The sequence below is a fragment of the Coregonus lavaretus genome (assembly GCF_964263955.1).
Source record: "Coregonus lavaretus genome assembly, chromosome: 29".
NCBI classification, from domain to species: Eukaryota; Metazoa; Chordata; class Actinopteri; order Salmoniformes; family Salmonidae; genus Coregonus; species Coregonus lavaretus.
The window spans coordinates 19,797,835-19,814,055 of NC_140016.1; the positions used below are offsets into that span (position 1 = coordinate 19,797,835).

The window sequence follows — 16,221 nt, forward strand, 5'->3', positions numbered from 1 at the left end:
CCAGTGACTCCACAAACAGACGGGCAAATGGTTGAAGATGATGTTGCCATACTGGGAAACACAAAGTTTTATCAGTAATCACTTATTGTAAAGATATTAAATATCCTTTCTATGAGGCTCAGAGATGACTTGCATCTTACAGGAAGGAGTATGATGAGCAAGCAAGCAAACCATATTCTGCAGTACTTGTAATATAACACTGTAAATCAAATGTAGACACTAGTAAACAAGCAGCAGATCATTTGAAAAGACTGACAGTGTATATATAATGGCTAAAATGACATCAATCTAGGCATGTATCTCTTCGAACAGGGATATATAGGCCAACTTGAGCAATGTCTGGGCAAATAGATTCTTACATATTTGTGACTAATAAAACGTGTAGAATGGGTGATGGTGTTCATCTCCTGAATTCCACTTTCTCCTTACCTTTTTTACCACTGTTGATCGAGACTTCAAAAACCTGAGTGCGGTGGTCCCCATTGGCTAGAATCGATCATCCTTACTATCCACACCAAATACACTGAACCAAAATATAAACGCAACATGTAAAGTGTTGGTCCCATGTTTCATGAGCTGAAATTAAATATCCCAGAATAGTCCACTGTAGCTCAGTTGGTAGAGCATGGCGCTTGCAACGCCAGGGTTGTGGGTTCGTTTCCCACGGGGGGCCAGTATGAAAATGTATGCTAAATGACTAAAATGTAATGTAAATGTATGCACTAACTGTAAGTTGCTCTGGATAAGAGCGTCTGCTAAAATGACTAAAAAATGTTCTAAAGCTTATTTCTCTCCAATTTTATGCACAAATTTGTTTACATCCGTCAGTGAGCATTTCTCCTTTGCCAAGATATTCCATCCACTTGACAGGTGTGGCATATCAAGAAGCTGATTAAACAGCATGCTCATTACACGGGTGCACCTTATGCTGAGGAAAGTAAAAGGCCACTAAAATGTGCAGTTTCGTCACGCAACACAATGCTACAGATGTCTCAAGTTTTGAGGGAACATGCAATTGGCATGCTGACTGCAGGAATAACCACCAGAGCTGTTGCCAGAGAATTGAATGTTCATTTCTCTACCATAAGCCGCCTCTGTCACAACCCGCAGACCACGTGTATGGCACGCGGTTTGCTTTTGTCCATGTTGTGAACGGAGTGCCCCATTGTGGCGGTGGGGTTATGGTATGGGCAGGCATAAGCTACGGACAACGAACACAATTGCATTTTATCGATGGCAATTTGAATGCAGAGATACTGTGACGAGATCCGGAGGCCCATTGTCGTGCCATTCATCCGTCGCCATCACCCCATGTTTCAGAATGATAATGCACAGCTGCATGACGCAAGGATCCGTACACAATTCCCGGAAGTTGAAAATGTCCCAGTTCTTCCATGGCCTGCATACTCACCAGACATGTCACCCATTAAGCATGTTTGGGATTCTCTGGATAGACATGTACAACAGTGTGTTACAGTTCCTGCCAATATCCAGTAACTTCACACAGCCATTGAAGCGGAGTGGGACAACATTCCACAGCGCACAATCAACAGCCTGATCAAACTCTATGCGAAGGAGATGTCACACTGCATGAGGCAAATAGTGGTCACTCCAGATACTGACCGGTTTTCTGATCCACACCGCTGTTTTTTACAGATGCATCTCTGTATTCCCAGTCATGTGAAATCCATAGATTAGGGCTTAACTCATTTATTTCAATTGACTTATTTCCTTATATGAACTGTAGCTTAGTAAAAATCTTTCAAATTGTTGCATGTTGCGTTTATATTTTTGTTCAGTATAAAATACATGCACAGTATGGCATATAAACAATTCAGACATGTTCCACTGCTTATGGGTCAAATAAACATTTTCATAAAGTGGGGGAGCAGGTAGAGCCAGCTCCTCTGGGAACGACAGATACTCCACATGATTGAGACCACAGCGGATGAGGAGGTAGCAATGGTTTTCAGCAGTTCAAATTTAATACCCCCCCTCCCCCTCTACAGAAACCCAGGTAAAAAATAAAATTCTACAGCAGCAGTTACCAGTAAAAAAAATGAAATGCAAAAAAATTATAAAAAGCATTAAGGGGGGGGGTGGGGGGGGGATAGGAGGAGGGCGGGCAAGGACCCGATGAGGGGAAGAAATATATGTTCTATATGCGAGGATTGAGTCCAAAGTCTTAATCGGACGGGGGGTCAGTGAGCGAGGATTGCTGGGAACTTCCTGTTGTGTTCATTCAAAATGGAGGGGAGAAAAATAAACAAACAAAGGATTTGAGTCAAGGTCAATCCAACCAGGGGAAGGAACCAGCACTCTAAGGCAGGGATTCATTCAGGAAGGGTTTTGTCCCTCTCTGGATTGAAAGAAAATCTCACTCCTCTTCAGCTTGTGTGAGCGTTAGTGGAAATGTGTATGTATGGGTACATGTGTGCGTGTTTGAAATTTAATGCACTGTATGTCTGTCTATATGGTCAATTCGGCTCCCCCTTTCACTTGCTGAAAAAAAGGTGGCATTTTTCTATCCTTATTTCGTAATTCTTCAGCTTTTTTTCCTTCTTTCTCCCCTATTCAGTCCCTGACTACCTAGTAGTCATCTAAATCAAAAAACTCGTCGTCCTCTGCCTGGTAATCTATGGCCTGGAAATCCACCCTGTACCGCAAGCATCCTGAAAGCGAGAAATAAAGAAAAAGTCAATTATCTAGATAAAGACTGTTGCGGGACTGAAGAGTCATTACTAATATTAGGTTTATGAAGTTGATCTCATGCTAACATGCTGTGAACTACCACCACAACATGACCATAACAAAGACACCCATGTTATAATCCTATAACAACAACTGGTTGGTGTGGACTCACCCCCGATGCCTCCGAAGCCCTTGACAAACTGAGACCCCTCCTGACTCTTGTCTGTGACGATCTCCAGCGTGGCTCCAAACTTCTTGTAGTTGTTGGCAAACCACTCCAGCAGAGGCATGCTCTCAATCAGCTCGTGGTCCTGCCCCGTCTGTGAACATGCGAGCACACGCACGCACACACACACACCAAATGGACAGGTTTGAGAGCAAAGAAATGTTAACAAGTCAACACCAAAAATTAAACCACCCGAATGGGTTCAGGGACAGAAAGTGTTGTCAAGGCAACCGCTATGTGTGTGTACCTGCGTGTGAGAACAAGGGATAGAGAACAGGGCTTACCTCCTTGTCTGTGAAGTGGGACTTGTCTTTCTCCTGCTCGGGTGTTAAATAAAGAGTCTTCTCATCTGAAACACAAAGCACAATGAAGACAGGGAATGAGAAACCATGTGTGTAGCGTTCTCTTCTCAGTTCTACTTCATGGTGCCAGAGGATATACTGCACATGGGGAGTGCGTGTGTGTACCGTTCTCTGTTCCGATGCTCTCAGCCCCGTGCAGGCGAAGGATGTAGCGCATGGTGTCTAGGTTCTCATAGACGATGAGGATCTCCACAGCCCCCATCTCCAGGGCTTTGAGTGTGTCCTCCACCCCGAAACAGTACTTCCCTGTGTCCTGACTGATCTCATCAAAGTACCGTCCTGCAGAGCGCGAGCGAGCGAGAATGGAGGAGAAGAGAGGAATAAAGGGTCCAAGAAATTGTTTTAGTGATTGGGGATGGAGAAAGGGAAGCAATCATCATCACACTAATTATCATTACCATTCACAAGGAAACAATCTGCACTAACCCTAACAAAAACAGCTAACACAAACAGACACACATTCGCTGGGATAACCCAAAATCTAACCTCAACGTGCCACAAACAGACCTATGAGCTTCTTTTCCTGGATGAACTTGACGTTAGAGAGGACCTCTGCCGACAGCTCGATGGCCTGGTTGAAGCCATTCTCCCCTCCGTACGAGATGTCCACCAGCTTCAGAATCTTCGCCTGTAACCTCTGCACACACACAACAGGGGTTAGTGTGCCGTGAAATGCTTGATTCACTCAGAATCAGAAAATCACAGAGGAATTACACCAAAAGCATCAGCCCGACAAAGGATTAACTGATCACAGTAAGGATTAATGCAGCATAAACCATGGATTATCTCAACCACACACACTTACAGGGTCGAACATGTCGGACTGGCTGAGCTCAGTCTTGAAGTCGGCAGACCCTGCTAGGACCATTCCGGCCACGTTGACCTTGTCGTTGGCCACATAGAGCTGGACAGCTGTCTCAGCCACCTTCCTCACATAGTTGTGTCTCTTCTCCATCCTCAGACGGGCAAAGCGCAGAGCAGACTGACCTCCTCTGCCTGAGAGAGAAATTGTAGTGACTAAAGGGTATTGATGGGGAATAACATCTGTACTGTTCTTGTTCTTATGTCTGCGTGTATGTGTGTCTGTGTGAGATGTGCGGAGCGTACCGTGTTTCTTGGGCAAGTCCACAGTGAACTTGTGCAGCACCTCTCTAGTGTTCCCCTGCAGCGTCCCGAAGAGAGCCCCGCTACCGTCTATCACTATGAAGCCAAACTTACTGTCATCAGACAGCAGGGCCGTCAACGCCTGGAGAGAGAGAGAGAGAGAAAGACAGAGGGCATTTCCATTACAGTAGAGACAATTAGACACTAGTGACAACATGCGACAGACAGACATACATTAGTTGAGCTCCTACCTCAGTGTGGAACTTGTTGTCACAGAGGTACAGGGAGGTGTTGATGGGTTTAAAAGGCTCAAAGTCAATGTTGACTTTCTTCTCTTTGCCCTCGTCTGTCACGATGGTTCCACAGTACACCACCAGGCCATTAGGGGGCACTGCAGGAGAGACACAGGGCTTTTCAGTCAACACAGGCAAGACCCAGTGACCCATAGTAAATACACACAACAAAGAACAGACTGACCCTTGCTGTAGCTTTGGAGTCTGCTATGAGGAGGTCAAGGCTCCAAGCACACACAATGACAGTCACTCACCCTTGTTGTATAGTTTTAGTCTCTGCTGTACAGAGGTGATGGCCCCGAGCACAGAGAGCCTGTTGACTCTGCTCTTGATGTTGGAGGCCGTGCCAAACTCATCAGCCAACATCTTGGCCACTCTGGAGATCTGGTCCTTAGGGGGGATGATCAGCGAGATCATACTAGTTCCATTACTGAGGAGAGAGGGAGAGATGGTTAGACACAACATAAACACACACATTCACAGTCTGTGTAAATAATACTGTCTTAGTCATATCTCAATCTCTGAAAGAAAGGAATACGCTTCCACAATCAAAACAAATCTTCCACCCATCAGCCCCCTCCAATCATTCTCTAATATTACCTGACCCATTTCTACCTTTGTGTGACACAGACACCCTTAAACATTGACAATATCTGACACCATTGGCCACCAAACATTACCTTCCCAGTTTCCACTATCTGAAAGGTGAGGGAGGGGGGCACAGTTTTCATACCGAACAACAAGCTCTGTCCTTGACACCAAAGACTGCGCTGAAGTTCCACTGAGCCACATTGTCTGCATTCACTATACATGCTGACGCTGCATACACACAGGTAGCTAGCTGGCTTGTGAATATAGGTCAAATGGTCAACCTTGCAGGGATGTAACTCAGTTGGTAGAGCACGGTGTTTGCAACGCCAGGGTTGTGGGTTCGATTCCCACCGGGGGTCAGTATGAAAAATAAAAAATAATGTATCACTCACTAACTGTAAGTCGCTCTGGATAAGAGCGTCTGCTAAATGACTAAAATGTAAATGTAATGTAACGCTAGCAGAGGACAGTCGATTCTGCATCAGTGGACAACAAGAATACTTCGGGGGCAAAGCAGTCCCCTTTGCCTAGTCACATCCGAAGGAAGCCACGTAGCTATCTCTGTCAACTACTTATCTAAATGAATATGGATGACCGCTTGTTAACTAAAGTTACACATTGTCACCAAAGGAAGAATAGGACGCGGCAATTGACTGTTGCTTGCTACTCAGAGTATAGATTTAAGCTTTCCACTCCCAAATAGAAGACATGCTCAATGCCATATGTTGATAGCAAGCCAACGTCGCTACTAACTGCTAAGTCTATCGCAGCATATGGGAACATACCGGAGTCAATGTGATAACCGCACCAACACGCTGTTAATCTAGACCCCATCCACGGAAGCCGGCGTTTTCAGCTAGGTAACGTTAGCTAACAACATGTAACTAACTAGTTAAGCCGGACATCAGCACATACAAACAACCGAGCTAGGTACAAATAACACGGCAATCACCATAATAATTATACGATCAACATCGAATACTGGTGGCAACTAACGTTAATTACAATGTTGGCTGTGTTAGCAAGCTAACCGGCTACCATAGCTAAACTACCACTCCCAAATTCGGCCTCACTAATCCAGCTATTATCACACGGTCCATTCACTTCGGCATATCGACACCCAGGCAGACACATTATGCACACACCGGTATTCAACCACTTACCCACGGGCAGCTTCCAAACTTTTAATCAGTTTCTTGATTTTCCATATCTCCACGTTCCTGTCTGCCGCGTTAGGGTCGTCCGCCATCTTTCCTGCTGTAATCGCTTCAGCACCTGAAAGAGAAGAACATCATCTAGCTGGCTAACGTTACATCGGATTTTAGGTTGCCAGGGTGACAGTTGTGTACCTCTCTGAGCTACAAGCGGGTGTCGGAGAGGGACCTGGACCAGCAGTGGTCGACCTACCGGGAGGAAGAAGACTATACCCCCGCTTGCTGTGTCAGCAAAGTGCGCGGAAAAACTAGGCCTACACACTCTTCCCAGGCTCTAGTGTCCAACCTATTCGTTATCTAACGTCGCAACCCGACCTAGTTTCGCCTCGCTTCGTCGAGAAACCGTTAAAATCTTCAACTGTCAACCCGTTCCACCCGACACCTTGCATTTACAAACATAACCGACGACACCGTACCTGCCTCGGGCAACGCCGCTCCGGTCTCTTCGCTGCGGCTGCCGCGCTAGCTGAATCGGTAGTCGGTGAAATGACGATGCCTTTCCTGCCGGTTCCTCTCCACAGGCTTCGCGTGGTGCGATGAGGCTCACATGTGGGAGGTTATTTCGTTTATTCTCACTTCCTGGAAACCGCGTTGAAACGGTGAGTTACTTTGTTGGTTGGTCAAAACTCCATGTTGATCATGGATATCTTCACGGTAATTGGAGTGATGAACTATCATACGAAAATGGGCGGGGATATCTCAAAATGTTTAATGTGGGATTTGTAGTCAAAATTATATTTTATGACTAATCACAACTTGAAGTTCTCCTGAACTTCTGTAGTGACTAGGATGGAGAAAAAACATTAGCTAGTTAAGCAATGTCATGAAATGAAAATATCCATCAGTCATAATATGGTCAGTTTTTTTTTATTTTGTTTTATTTATTTCACCTTTATTTAACCAGGTAAACCAGTTGAGAACAAGTTCTCATTTACAACTGCGACCTGGCCAAGATAAAGCAAAGCAGTGCGATAAAAACAACAACACAGAGTTACATATGGGGTAAAACAAAACAAAGTCAAAAATACAACAGAAATACATATAATATAGAGTGTGTGCAAATTTAGCAAGTTATGGAGGCAAGGCAATAAAATAGGCTATAGTGCAAAATAATTACAATTAGTATTAACACTGGAATGATAGATGTGCAAGAGATGATGTGCAAATAGAGATACTGGGGTACAAATGAGCAAAATAAATAACAATATAGGGATGAGGTAGTTGGGCGGGCTAATTTCAGATGGGCTGTGTACAGGTGCAGTGATCGGTAAGGTGCTCTGACAACTGATGCTTAAAGTTAGTGAGGGAGATAAGTGTCTCCAGCTTCAGAGATTTTTGCAATTTGTTCCAGTCATTGGCAGCAGAGAACTGGAAGGAATTGCGGCCAAAGGAGGTGTTGGCTTTGGGAATTACCAGTGAGATATACCCGCTGGAGCGCAGACTACGGGTGGGTGTTGCTATGGTGACCAATGAGCTAAGATAAGGCGGGGATTTGCCTAGCAGTGATTTATAGATGGCCTGGAGCCAGTGGGTTTGGCGACGAATATGTAGTGAGGACCAGCCAACAAGAGCGTACAGGTCACAGTGGTGGGTATTATATGGGGCTTTGGAGACAAAACGGATGGCACTGTGATAGACTACATCCAATTTGCTGAGTAGAGTGTTGGAGGCTATTTTGTAAATGACATCGCCGAAGTCAAGGATCGGTAGGATAGTCAGTTTTACGAGGGCATGTTTGGCAGCATGAGTGAAGGAGGCTTTGTTGCGAAATAGGAAACCGATTCTAGATTTAACTTTGGATTGGAGATTCTTAATGTGAGTCTGGAAGGAGAGTTTACAGTCTAACCAGACACCTAGATATTTGTAGTTGTCCACATACTCTAGGTCAGACCCGTCGAGAGTAGTGATTCTAGTCGGGTGGGCGGGTGCAAGCAGCGTTCGGTTGAAGAGCATGCATTTAGTTTTACTAGTGTTCAAGAGCAGTTGGAGGCTACTGAAGGAGTGTTGTATGGCATTGAAGCTCGTTTGGAGGTTTGTTAACACAGTGTCCAATGAAGGGCCAGATGTATACAAAATGGTGTCGTCTGCGTAGAGGTGGATCTGAGAGTCACCAGCAGCAAGATCGACGTCATTGATATACACAGAGAAAAGAGTCGGCCCAAGAATTGAACCCTGTGGCACCCCCATAGAGACTGCCATAGGTCCAGACAACAGGCCCTCCGATTTGACACATTGAACTCTATCTGAGAAGTAGTTGGTGAACCAGGCGAGGCAGTCATTTGAGAAACCAAGGCTATTTAGTCTGCCAATAAGAATGCGGTGGTTGACAGAGTCGAAAGCCTTGGCCAGGTCAATGAAAATGGCTGCACAGTACTGTCTATTATCGATCGCGGTTATAATATCGTTTAGGACCTTGAGCGTGGCTGAAGTGCACCCATGACCAGCTCGGAAACCGGATTGCATAGCGGAGAAGGTACGGTGGGATTCGAAATGGTCGGTGATCTGTTTGTTGACTTGGCTTTCAAAAACTTTTGAAAGGCAGGGCAGGATGGATATGGGTCTGTAACAGTTTGGATCTAGAGTGTCACCCCCTTTGAAGAGGGGGATGACCGCGGCAGCTTTCCAATCTCTGGGGATCTCAGACGTTACGAAAGAGAGGTTATACAGGCTAGTAATAGGGGTTGCGACAATTTCGGCAGCTAGTTTTAGAAAGAAAGGGTCCAGATTGTCTAGCCCAGATGATTTGTAGGGGTCCAGATTTTGCAGCTCTTTTAGAACATCAGCTGTCTGGATTTGTGTGAAGGAGAAGCGGGGGGGGCATGGGCAAGTTGCAGCGGAGGGTGCAGAGCTGGTGGCCGTGGTAGTGGTAGCCAGGTGGAAAGCATGGCCAGCCGTAGCAAAATGCTTGTTGAAATTCTCGATTATTGTAGATTTATCGGTGGTGATAGTGTTTCCTAGCCTCAGTGCAGTGGGCAGCTGGGAGGAAGTGCTCTTATTTTCCATGGACTTTACAGTGTCCCAAAACTTTTTGGAGTTAGTGCTACAGGATGCAAATTTCTGTTTGAAAAAGTTAGCCTTTGCTTTCCTAACTGCTTGTGTATATTGGTTCCTAACTTCCCTGAAAAGTTGCATATCGCGGGGGCTATTTGATGCTAATGCAGTACGCCACAGGATGTTTTTGTGCTGTATAAGTTTGGTCAGTGGAATAATTGATTTTGTCAATTATGGAAGCCTCTAATTTCCTCTTTATAATATTGAGTATAGCTACTTTGCAATTGCATTAAAAAATATATAAATATATACAGTACCAGTCAAAAGTTTGGACACACCTACTCGTTCAAGGGGTTTTCTTTATACATTGTAGAATAATAGTGAAGACATCAACACCATGAAATAACACATATGGAATCATGTAGTAACCAAAAAAGTGTTAAACAAATCAAAATATATTTTATATTTGAGATTCTTCAATTAGCCACCCTTTGCCTTGATGACAGCTTTGCACACTCTTGGCATTCTCTCAACCAGCTTCACCTGGAATGCTTTTCCAACAGTCTTGAAGGAGTTCCCAAATATGCTTAGCACTTGTTGCCTGCTTTTCCTTCACTCTGCCGTCCGACTCATCCCAAACCATCTCAATTGGGTTGAGGTCGGGGGATTGTGGAGGCCAGGTCATCTGATGCAGCACTCCATCACTCTCCTTCTTGGTAAAATAGCCCTTACACAGCCTGGAGGTGTGTTGGGCCATTGTCTTGTTGAAAAACAAATGATAGTCCCACTAAGCCCAAACCAGATGGGATGGCGTATTGCTGCAGAATGCTGTGGAAGCCATGAATTCTAAATAAATCACAGACAGTGTCACCAGCAAAGCACACCCACACCATAACACCTCCTCCTCCATGCTTTATGGTGGGAACTACACATGCAGAGATAATCAGTTCACCCACACCGCGTCTCACAAAGACACAGCGGTTGGAAACAAAAATCTCAAATTTGGACTCCAGACCAAAGGACACATTTCCACTGGTCTAATGTCCATTGCTCATGTTTCTTAGCCCATGTGCAGGTCTCTTCTTATTATTGGTGTCCTTTAGTAGTGGTTTCTTTGCAGCAATTCGATCAGATGTGTCTGTTACTTGAACTCTGTGAAGCATTTATTTGGGCTGCAATTTCTGAGGCTGGTAACTCTAATGAACTTATCTTCTGCAGCAGAGGTAACTCTGGGTCTTCCATTCCTGTGGTGGTCCTCATGAGAGCCAGTTTCATCATAGTTCTTGATGGTTTTTGCGACTGCACTTGAAGAAACTTTCAAAGTTCTTGACATTTTCCGGATTGACTGACCTTCATGATGGACTGTCGTTTCTCTTTGCTTATTTGAGCTGTTCTTGCCATAATATGGACTTGGTATTTTTCCAAATAGGGAATCTCAAAAAGAAAATATATTTTGATTTGTTTAACACTTTTTTGGTTACTACATGATTCCATATGTGATATTTCATAGTTTGGATGTCTTCACTATTATTCTACAATGTAAAAAATTGTAAAAATAAAGAAAAAACCTTGAATGAGTAGGTGTGTCCAAACTTTTGACTGGTAGTGTGTATATTGGCAATGTAGAACAAAATCTACAGTATTTCTTCCAAAGTTAAGCCCAGTGTTACACCACTAGATGACAGCATTGATTCACTAAAGAAAGCACCTTTATGGTACTACACTAGTACTCCTGCCCGCACCTCCATACATCTCAGATTCCATTCGAATTTCCCCTCTGCCTATATTACGCAGCAATTTGCGAGGCAGTCTGCCTCCAGTACAATATAAACACCCATTTATCACCCTCTGTCTGCCATCAGAGCTGTAATCTGTTGCCTGGAAACGGATCCGGCCTACTGTTCAGTGTTTTGGTCAGACAAGTTACATTTTCTCAGAGACAACAGATTATCTGCAGACAGGGTCAGAGCGATATCATTCTGTTACTTCAGACAGGTAAAGGTGAGTCAAGGAGAGAAACTCATGTTCTGTCTTTGTGTGCAGTAGTAGATCCAGAAGAACCTGCAACCTACAATGATTTCTGGTGACTCCTCCTTAAGGTAGAGACCGCCATATGAGAGAGGTTGGCTGACCATGTGTGTGTGTGTGTGTGTGTGTGTGGGAGGGTTATGGCGAGAGCGACCCCACACAGATGCCATCAGGTCCGCACTCCTCCACTTTCCATCTGTGACCATCTGCTAGAGGGAGCTGAGGGAGGGAGAGGTTAGAGGGAGGGAGGGGATAGAGGGAGGGAGGGAGAGGATAGAGGGAGGGAGGGAGAGGATAGAGGGAGGGAGGGAGAGGATAGAGGGAGGGAGGGAGGGATGTTGAGGTGTTCAAGGGCATCCCTGTGCTTGTCACAAACCGAACAAAGGGGGAGGGGAGGGGTGCCGCTTTGGGTGGGATGTGGTGAGACACAAAGACACTCACGCACACACACCTCACTATGTACCCCACCCCACACCTGCTCTCGTCCCTCATGTCACATTCAGTTTAGTCCCTACCAGGAGACTGCAAGAGCCGACATATACAGTACAATCATTGGAGCAGACAGAGATAGCAGTGACAGGGCCCTGGCCTCATCCTGACTTAAAGCATTATCACAACAAACACAAAAACTGACCTTGGATAAGTGCTGAGGGGGAACTATATTGATGGCTCTGACTCAGAATTTCCCATTGACTGGTGGAGATCACAGACCCCTGATGACTGAATGTGTCAAATGACTAAACCAGCTAGTGCTTCAGTCTCATTTCCATCAGCACAGGGTTTATTAAGCCTGGGCCCGCCTCTTTCTACACATCAATGACTGCATAAATGGAGCCGTGCAAATACAACTTGATCAAATGACTGTGATATTTATTTGAAACGTAATCTCTGGTGTTATATAAAATACCCATAAATGCTTGGCTCATTTATTCTCCCTCTGACAACGTCATGTCCAGTTTGGAGTGTAAAGACACAGCTCTCAGCGAGCCAGGGAAAACCTTTGAAACCCTGAGAGGGAATTAAGCAGCCGTTTTTCCGCATGCTAATTTGTGTCTCACTGTCTCTCTCTCTGCCACATTCAGACAGGGGATCATAATCGTCAGCACTTCAATAACTAGCATCCCTGCTAAAGACACATCTTCTTAAGCAGCTGCTGTGTGTGTCAAATCAAATCAAATTGTATTTGTCACATACACGTGTTTAGCAGATGTTATTGTGGTGTAGTGAAATGCTTGTGCTTCTAGCGCCGACAGTGCAGTAATATCTAACAATTTCACAACATCTACCCAATACACACACATCTAAGTCAGGAATGAATTAAGAATAAATACATCTATGGAAGAGTGATGTCAGAGCGGCATGGACTAAGATACAGTAGAATAGTATAGAATACAGTATATACATATGAGATGAGTAATGCAAGATATGTAAACCTTATTAAAGTGACTAAGATACCGTAGAATAGTATAGAATACAGTATATACATATGAGATGAGTAATGCAAGATATGTAAACATTATTAAAGTGGCTAGTGTTCCATTTCTTAAAGTGGCCATTGATTTCTAGTCTATGTCTATAGGCAGCAGCCTCTAATGTGCTAGTGATGGCTGTTTAACAGTCTGATGGCCTTGAGATAGAAGCTGTTTTTCATTCTCTCGGTCCCAGCTTTGATGCACCTGTACTGACCTCGCCTTCTGGATGATAGCGGGGTGAACAGGCAGTGGCTCGGGTGACTGATGTCCTTGATGATCTTTTTGCCCTTCCTGTGACATCGGGTGCTGTAGGTGTCCTGGTGGGCGGGTAGTTTGCCCCCGGTGTGTGTGTGTGTGTGTGTGTATCTGGCAGTGTCTAGCTGGTATCTAGTGTGCTGCTGCTTCTGCTCTGTGTTTTGGGGTGTGGAAGAAAGTGCCCATGGCCGGGGCTTTGCTGTGTGTTTTCCATCTAATCTCTGAGTCTACATTCTTGTCACATCTCTGCCTCTCCCTCCCTCTCTCTCCTCTCTACGTCCTCCTCAGAGGCAGACAGGAGATTTACTGATCTGCTCCTAAATATTAAGTGGATTAATCAGGAACAGAGAGCGGGGGCTTCATAAATAGCAATGAGAGGCGGTGAGACGAGAGAGGGTTGAGGATCCTCTCCGTGTCCACTCTGTGTAGAGCTATTAAGAGTTTATTAATGCACTGGATTAAACCCAATAACCTCCATTTAAAGAAGGTGGGACATGCAATCTATCTTAATGATGGATCTCATAGGGGTCACACCTAAAGGGAACTGGGAGCCAGGGAAACAATGCCCGCCTCCACCGCTGAGTGACATGGGGCAAAAGCCAATCACATTTATTCTATGAGGGCGCCCTTGAGAGGTAGTGTCTCGCCCTCTTGTACAGAACCTTTCGGTGTGCTTAGTGGCGATATAGAGGCCCAAAATGCTTAACGCTGCAGGTTGAAGTTAAATATATAATGGGCACGTTTCCTTTTATGCTATGTTAACCTTCATCTTTCACCAACCAAGCACGTCCCTGATACAGCATCCTATACTGCAACAGCAGATTTGTTATTTCTGAGTATTACGCTTGAGTAAAAAGAGAGAGCAATTAATATTAAGTCATATTAAGGAGGTACAATCAAGCCCTACGATAACGGACATGACAATCCAATAAGGGGCTGTTTTGACAACTGTCAACATGCTCTGTCAACACATTGATGCTATGTCAACACCTCTCACTGATAACGCCTGCTGTCCCTGAGAGGAAGCAGACACAGTACCATATGTTAATCCTGACAGCATCCCTGGGGCTTTTGCAGTGTCTTTGTTTGGCTTGAGTCTGCAGGGGAAATGGTAGGAAACAAGTGGTGTTTAACAATTTCAAACAATCTGCATCAATTCAGCCCGTGGTACAGTATATCAGTTCTCTAGAAACCTATTTCCTGGGAGAATAGGTTGTGTGTGAGCAGCAATATTACAGTTCTGGATTTGAAGGCTTGGTCTTGGAATGGCTCACATTTGGAAAGATTCGTTTTTTTGTGACGTTGACTGAACAAGATACCGGGCTGGCCCAGCCGACTTGAGGTTCAGACACAGATCTTAGGTCAGTATTGTGTGTTTTGCCCAAATGGGTTTGAGAAGGGTAGGCTGACCCTAGATCTGTGCCTAATGCGCTGTTTCTATCTATAACTTTATTAATCCACACCACCAGTCACAGATCACAGCCCTAACCCAGTCTTAAATCACCATGACACAATCATAACAGACTCAGAATGAAAGAGGGAGCGAGAGGGCAGAACTTATGGAGCAAGATAGAGAGGGAGAGAGACTGAAAAATGGATTTTCTTCCAGCTGCATAAATCAAATTGAGTACAAAAAGGGCATTATCAAATCGATAGATTTAATATAGCATATTAGATGAAGACAAAGGCATGTCTGGTGAGGGGAGGTAACTTTTGAATGATGGCACTGGAACACATCAATATATTCCATTGCTATTTGGATGAAGGATAAGCTATGTAGAATGCAATAACACACAACTCCCAAACCTCTATAAAACTTGTTAAAGGCATAAATGCAAAGCTCATGTATGCCTGAGTGACAAAGTAGGAGTAATATGTATTTTGTGTGTGTGTTCACGTAAAAATTGCATTATTTAAATAAGACCATCACACAGAGAAGGTACAGGACAGGACAGACTTAAATTTATTCAGACAAACATTGTGGAACTGTTACAATAAAATCAATATATTTTCAGCCCATAACATCAACATTCCATTATAGCTCCAGAAGGGGAAAAATAAAACACTGAAGAACTCACTACACTATGCTTCTATGGAAAGAGCTACATTAATCTAGCTACATTAAGGACAATTGATTTACACACCTTAGTCTGTTAAATGCAACTGGACAAAGCCACAGTGCCTTCACACGGCAATATATTACACCCCTTTCACATAGTATTTTTTTCTCTTTACAAAGTAAAAATATATAGAATTAACAAAGAAGACTTTAGCAAATATGGCCATTTATGTGTGTTTGGACTAGTGGAGGTGTCATATTAGAACTGTGTGTGTGTGTGTGTGTGTGTATCTGAGGACAGTTCAGTAACTGTCTAGTACAGGTTGGAAATGAGAAGGACCATTTCCTTCTCATTTATTGCGCTTTTGTAGACGTTTGAGCGACTAGGGCCAAACAGAGGGAGGGTTACTCAGCTTTGTACACAAGTAGGCCAGGCAAGGGAGGGACAGCAGTGACATCAGGACAGGGCAAGGGTCACTTAGGACATCATGAGAGGGAAAAAGTCAAGGCCAGGTTGATCGCAGAATCAAAAAAGGAGCCTTACACTACTTCAGCAAGAGAGGACTTTATACATGTGCATGCGGGTGTGTGTGTGTATTGTGTTAGTGTAAGATTTATTGTCTCTCTGGCTGATGTACACACAGAGAGGTCAGAGTTGAAGATGCAAAGGGTAAACAAAACTAAAGGGTCATCATGCATGTTATTGACGTGATCAACAAACAACAAATCAATATCAGGGTCAGAGGTCAGAGGTGAGAGGTCAGAGGTGATGCAGTGATCAGTTGTGACCAGATGAGTTAATGTTGTGATCGATACAGGGACCAAGGAGAAGAACTGAAATCACCCAACAGTTGTTACTAAATACACAGATACATACGAGTATGGGTGAGGGACATGGAAATAGTTAGAGAGGGATGAGGAGGGAGAGGGGGAAG

At 44.4% G+C, this 16,221-nt stretch overlaps 1 protein-coding gene across 3 annotated transcripts; it reads right to left on the reverse strand.

Moving 5' to 3' along the window:
* Positions 1-1,696: 1,696 nt before the first annotated feature.
* LOC311105216 (eukaryotic peptide chain release factor subunit 1-like) lies at positions 1,697-7,137 on the reverse strand. 3 transcript variants are annotated; one of them, XM_084147283.1, is made up of 11 exons: positions 6,898-7,137; positions 6,431-6,542; positions 4,931-5,106; positions 4,635-4,774; positions 4,387-4,525; positions 4,085-4,275; positions 3,787-3,916; positions 3,385-3,558; positions 3,202-3,266; positions 2,864-3,011; positions 1,697-2,672 (listed from the first exon to the last, which is right to left on the reverse strand). In XM_084147283.1, the coding sequence occupies exons 2-11, from the start codon at positions 6,514-6,516 to the stop codon at positions 2,590-2,592; spliced, it is 1,332 nt and encodes a 443-aa protein (XP_084003409.1). In that variant the 5' UTR covers positions 6,517-6,542; positions 6,898-7,137; the 3' UTR covers positions 1,697-2,589. The 3 variants fall into 3 exon arrangements, with proteins under 3 accessions (XP_084003409.1, XP_084003411.1, XP_084003410.1); XM_084147285.1 differs by having other exon boundaries at positions 6,902-7,038; XM_084147284.1 differs by having other exon boundaries at positions 6,617-6,990.
* Between the last annotated feature and the right edge of the window lie 9,084 nt (positions 7,138-16,221).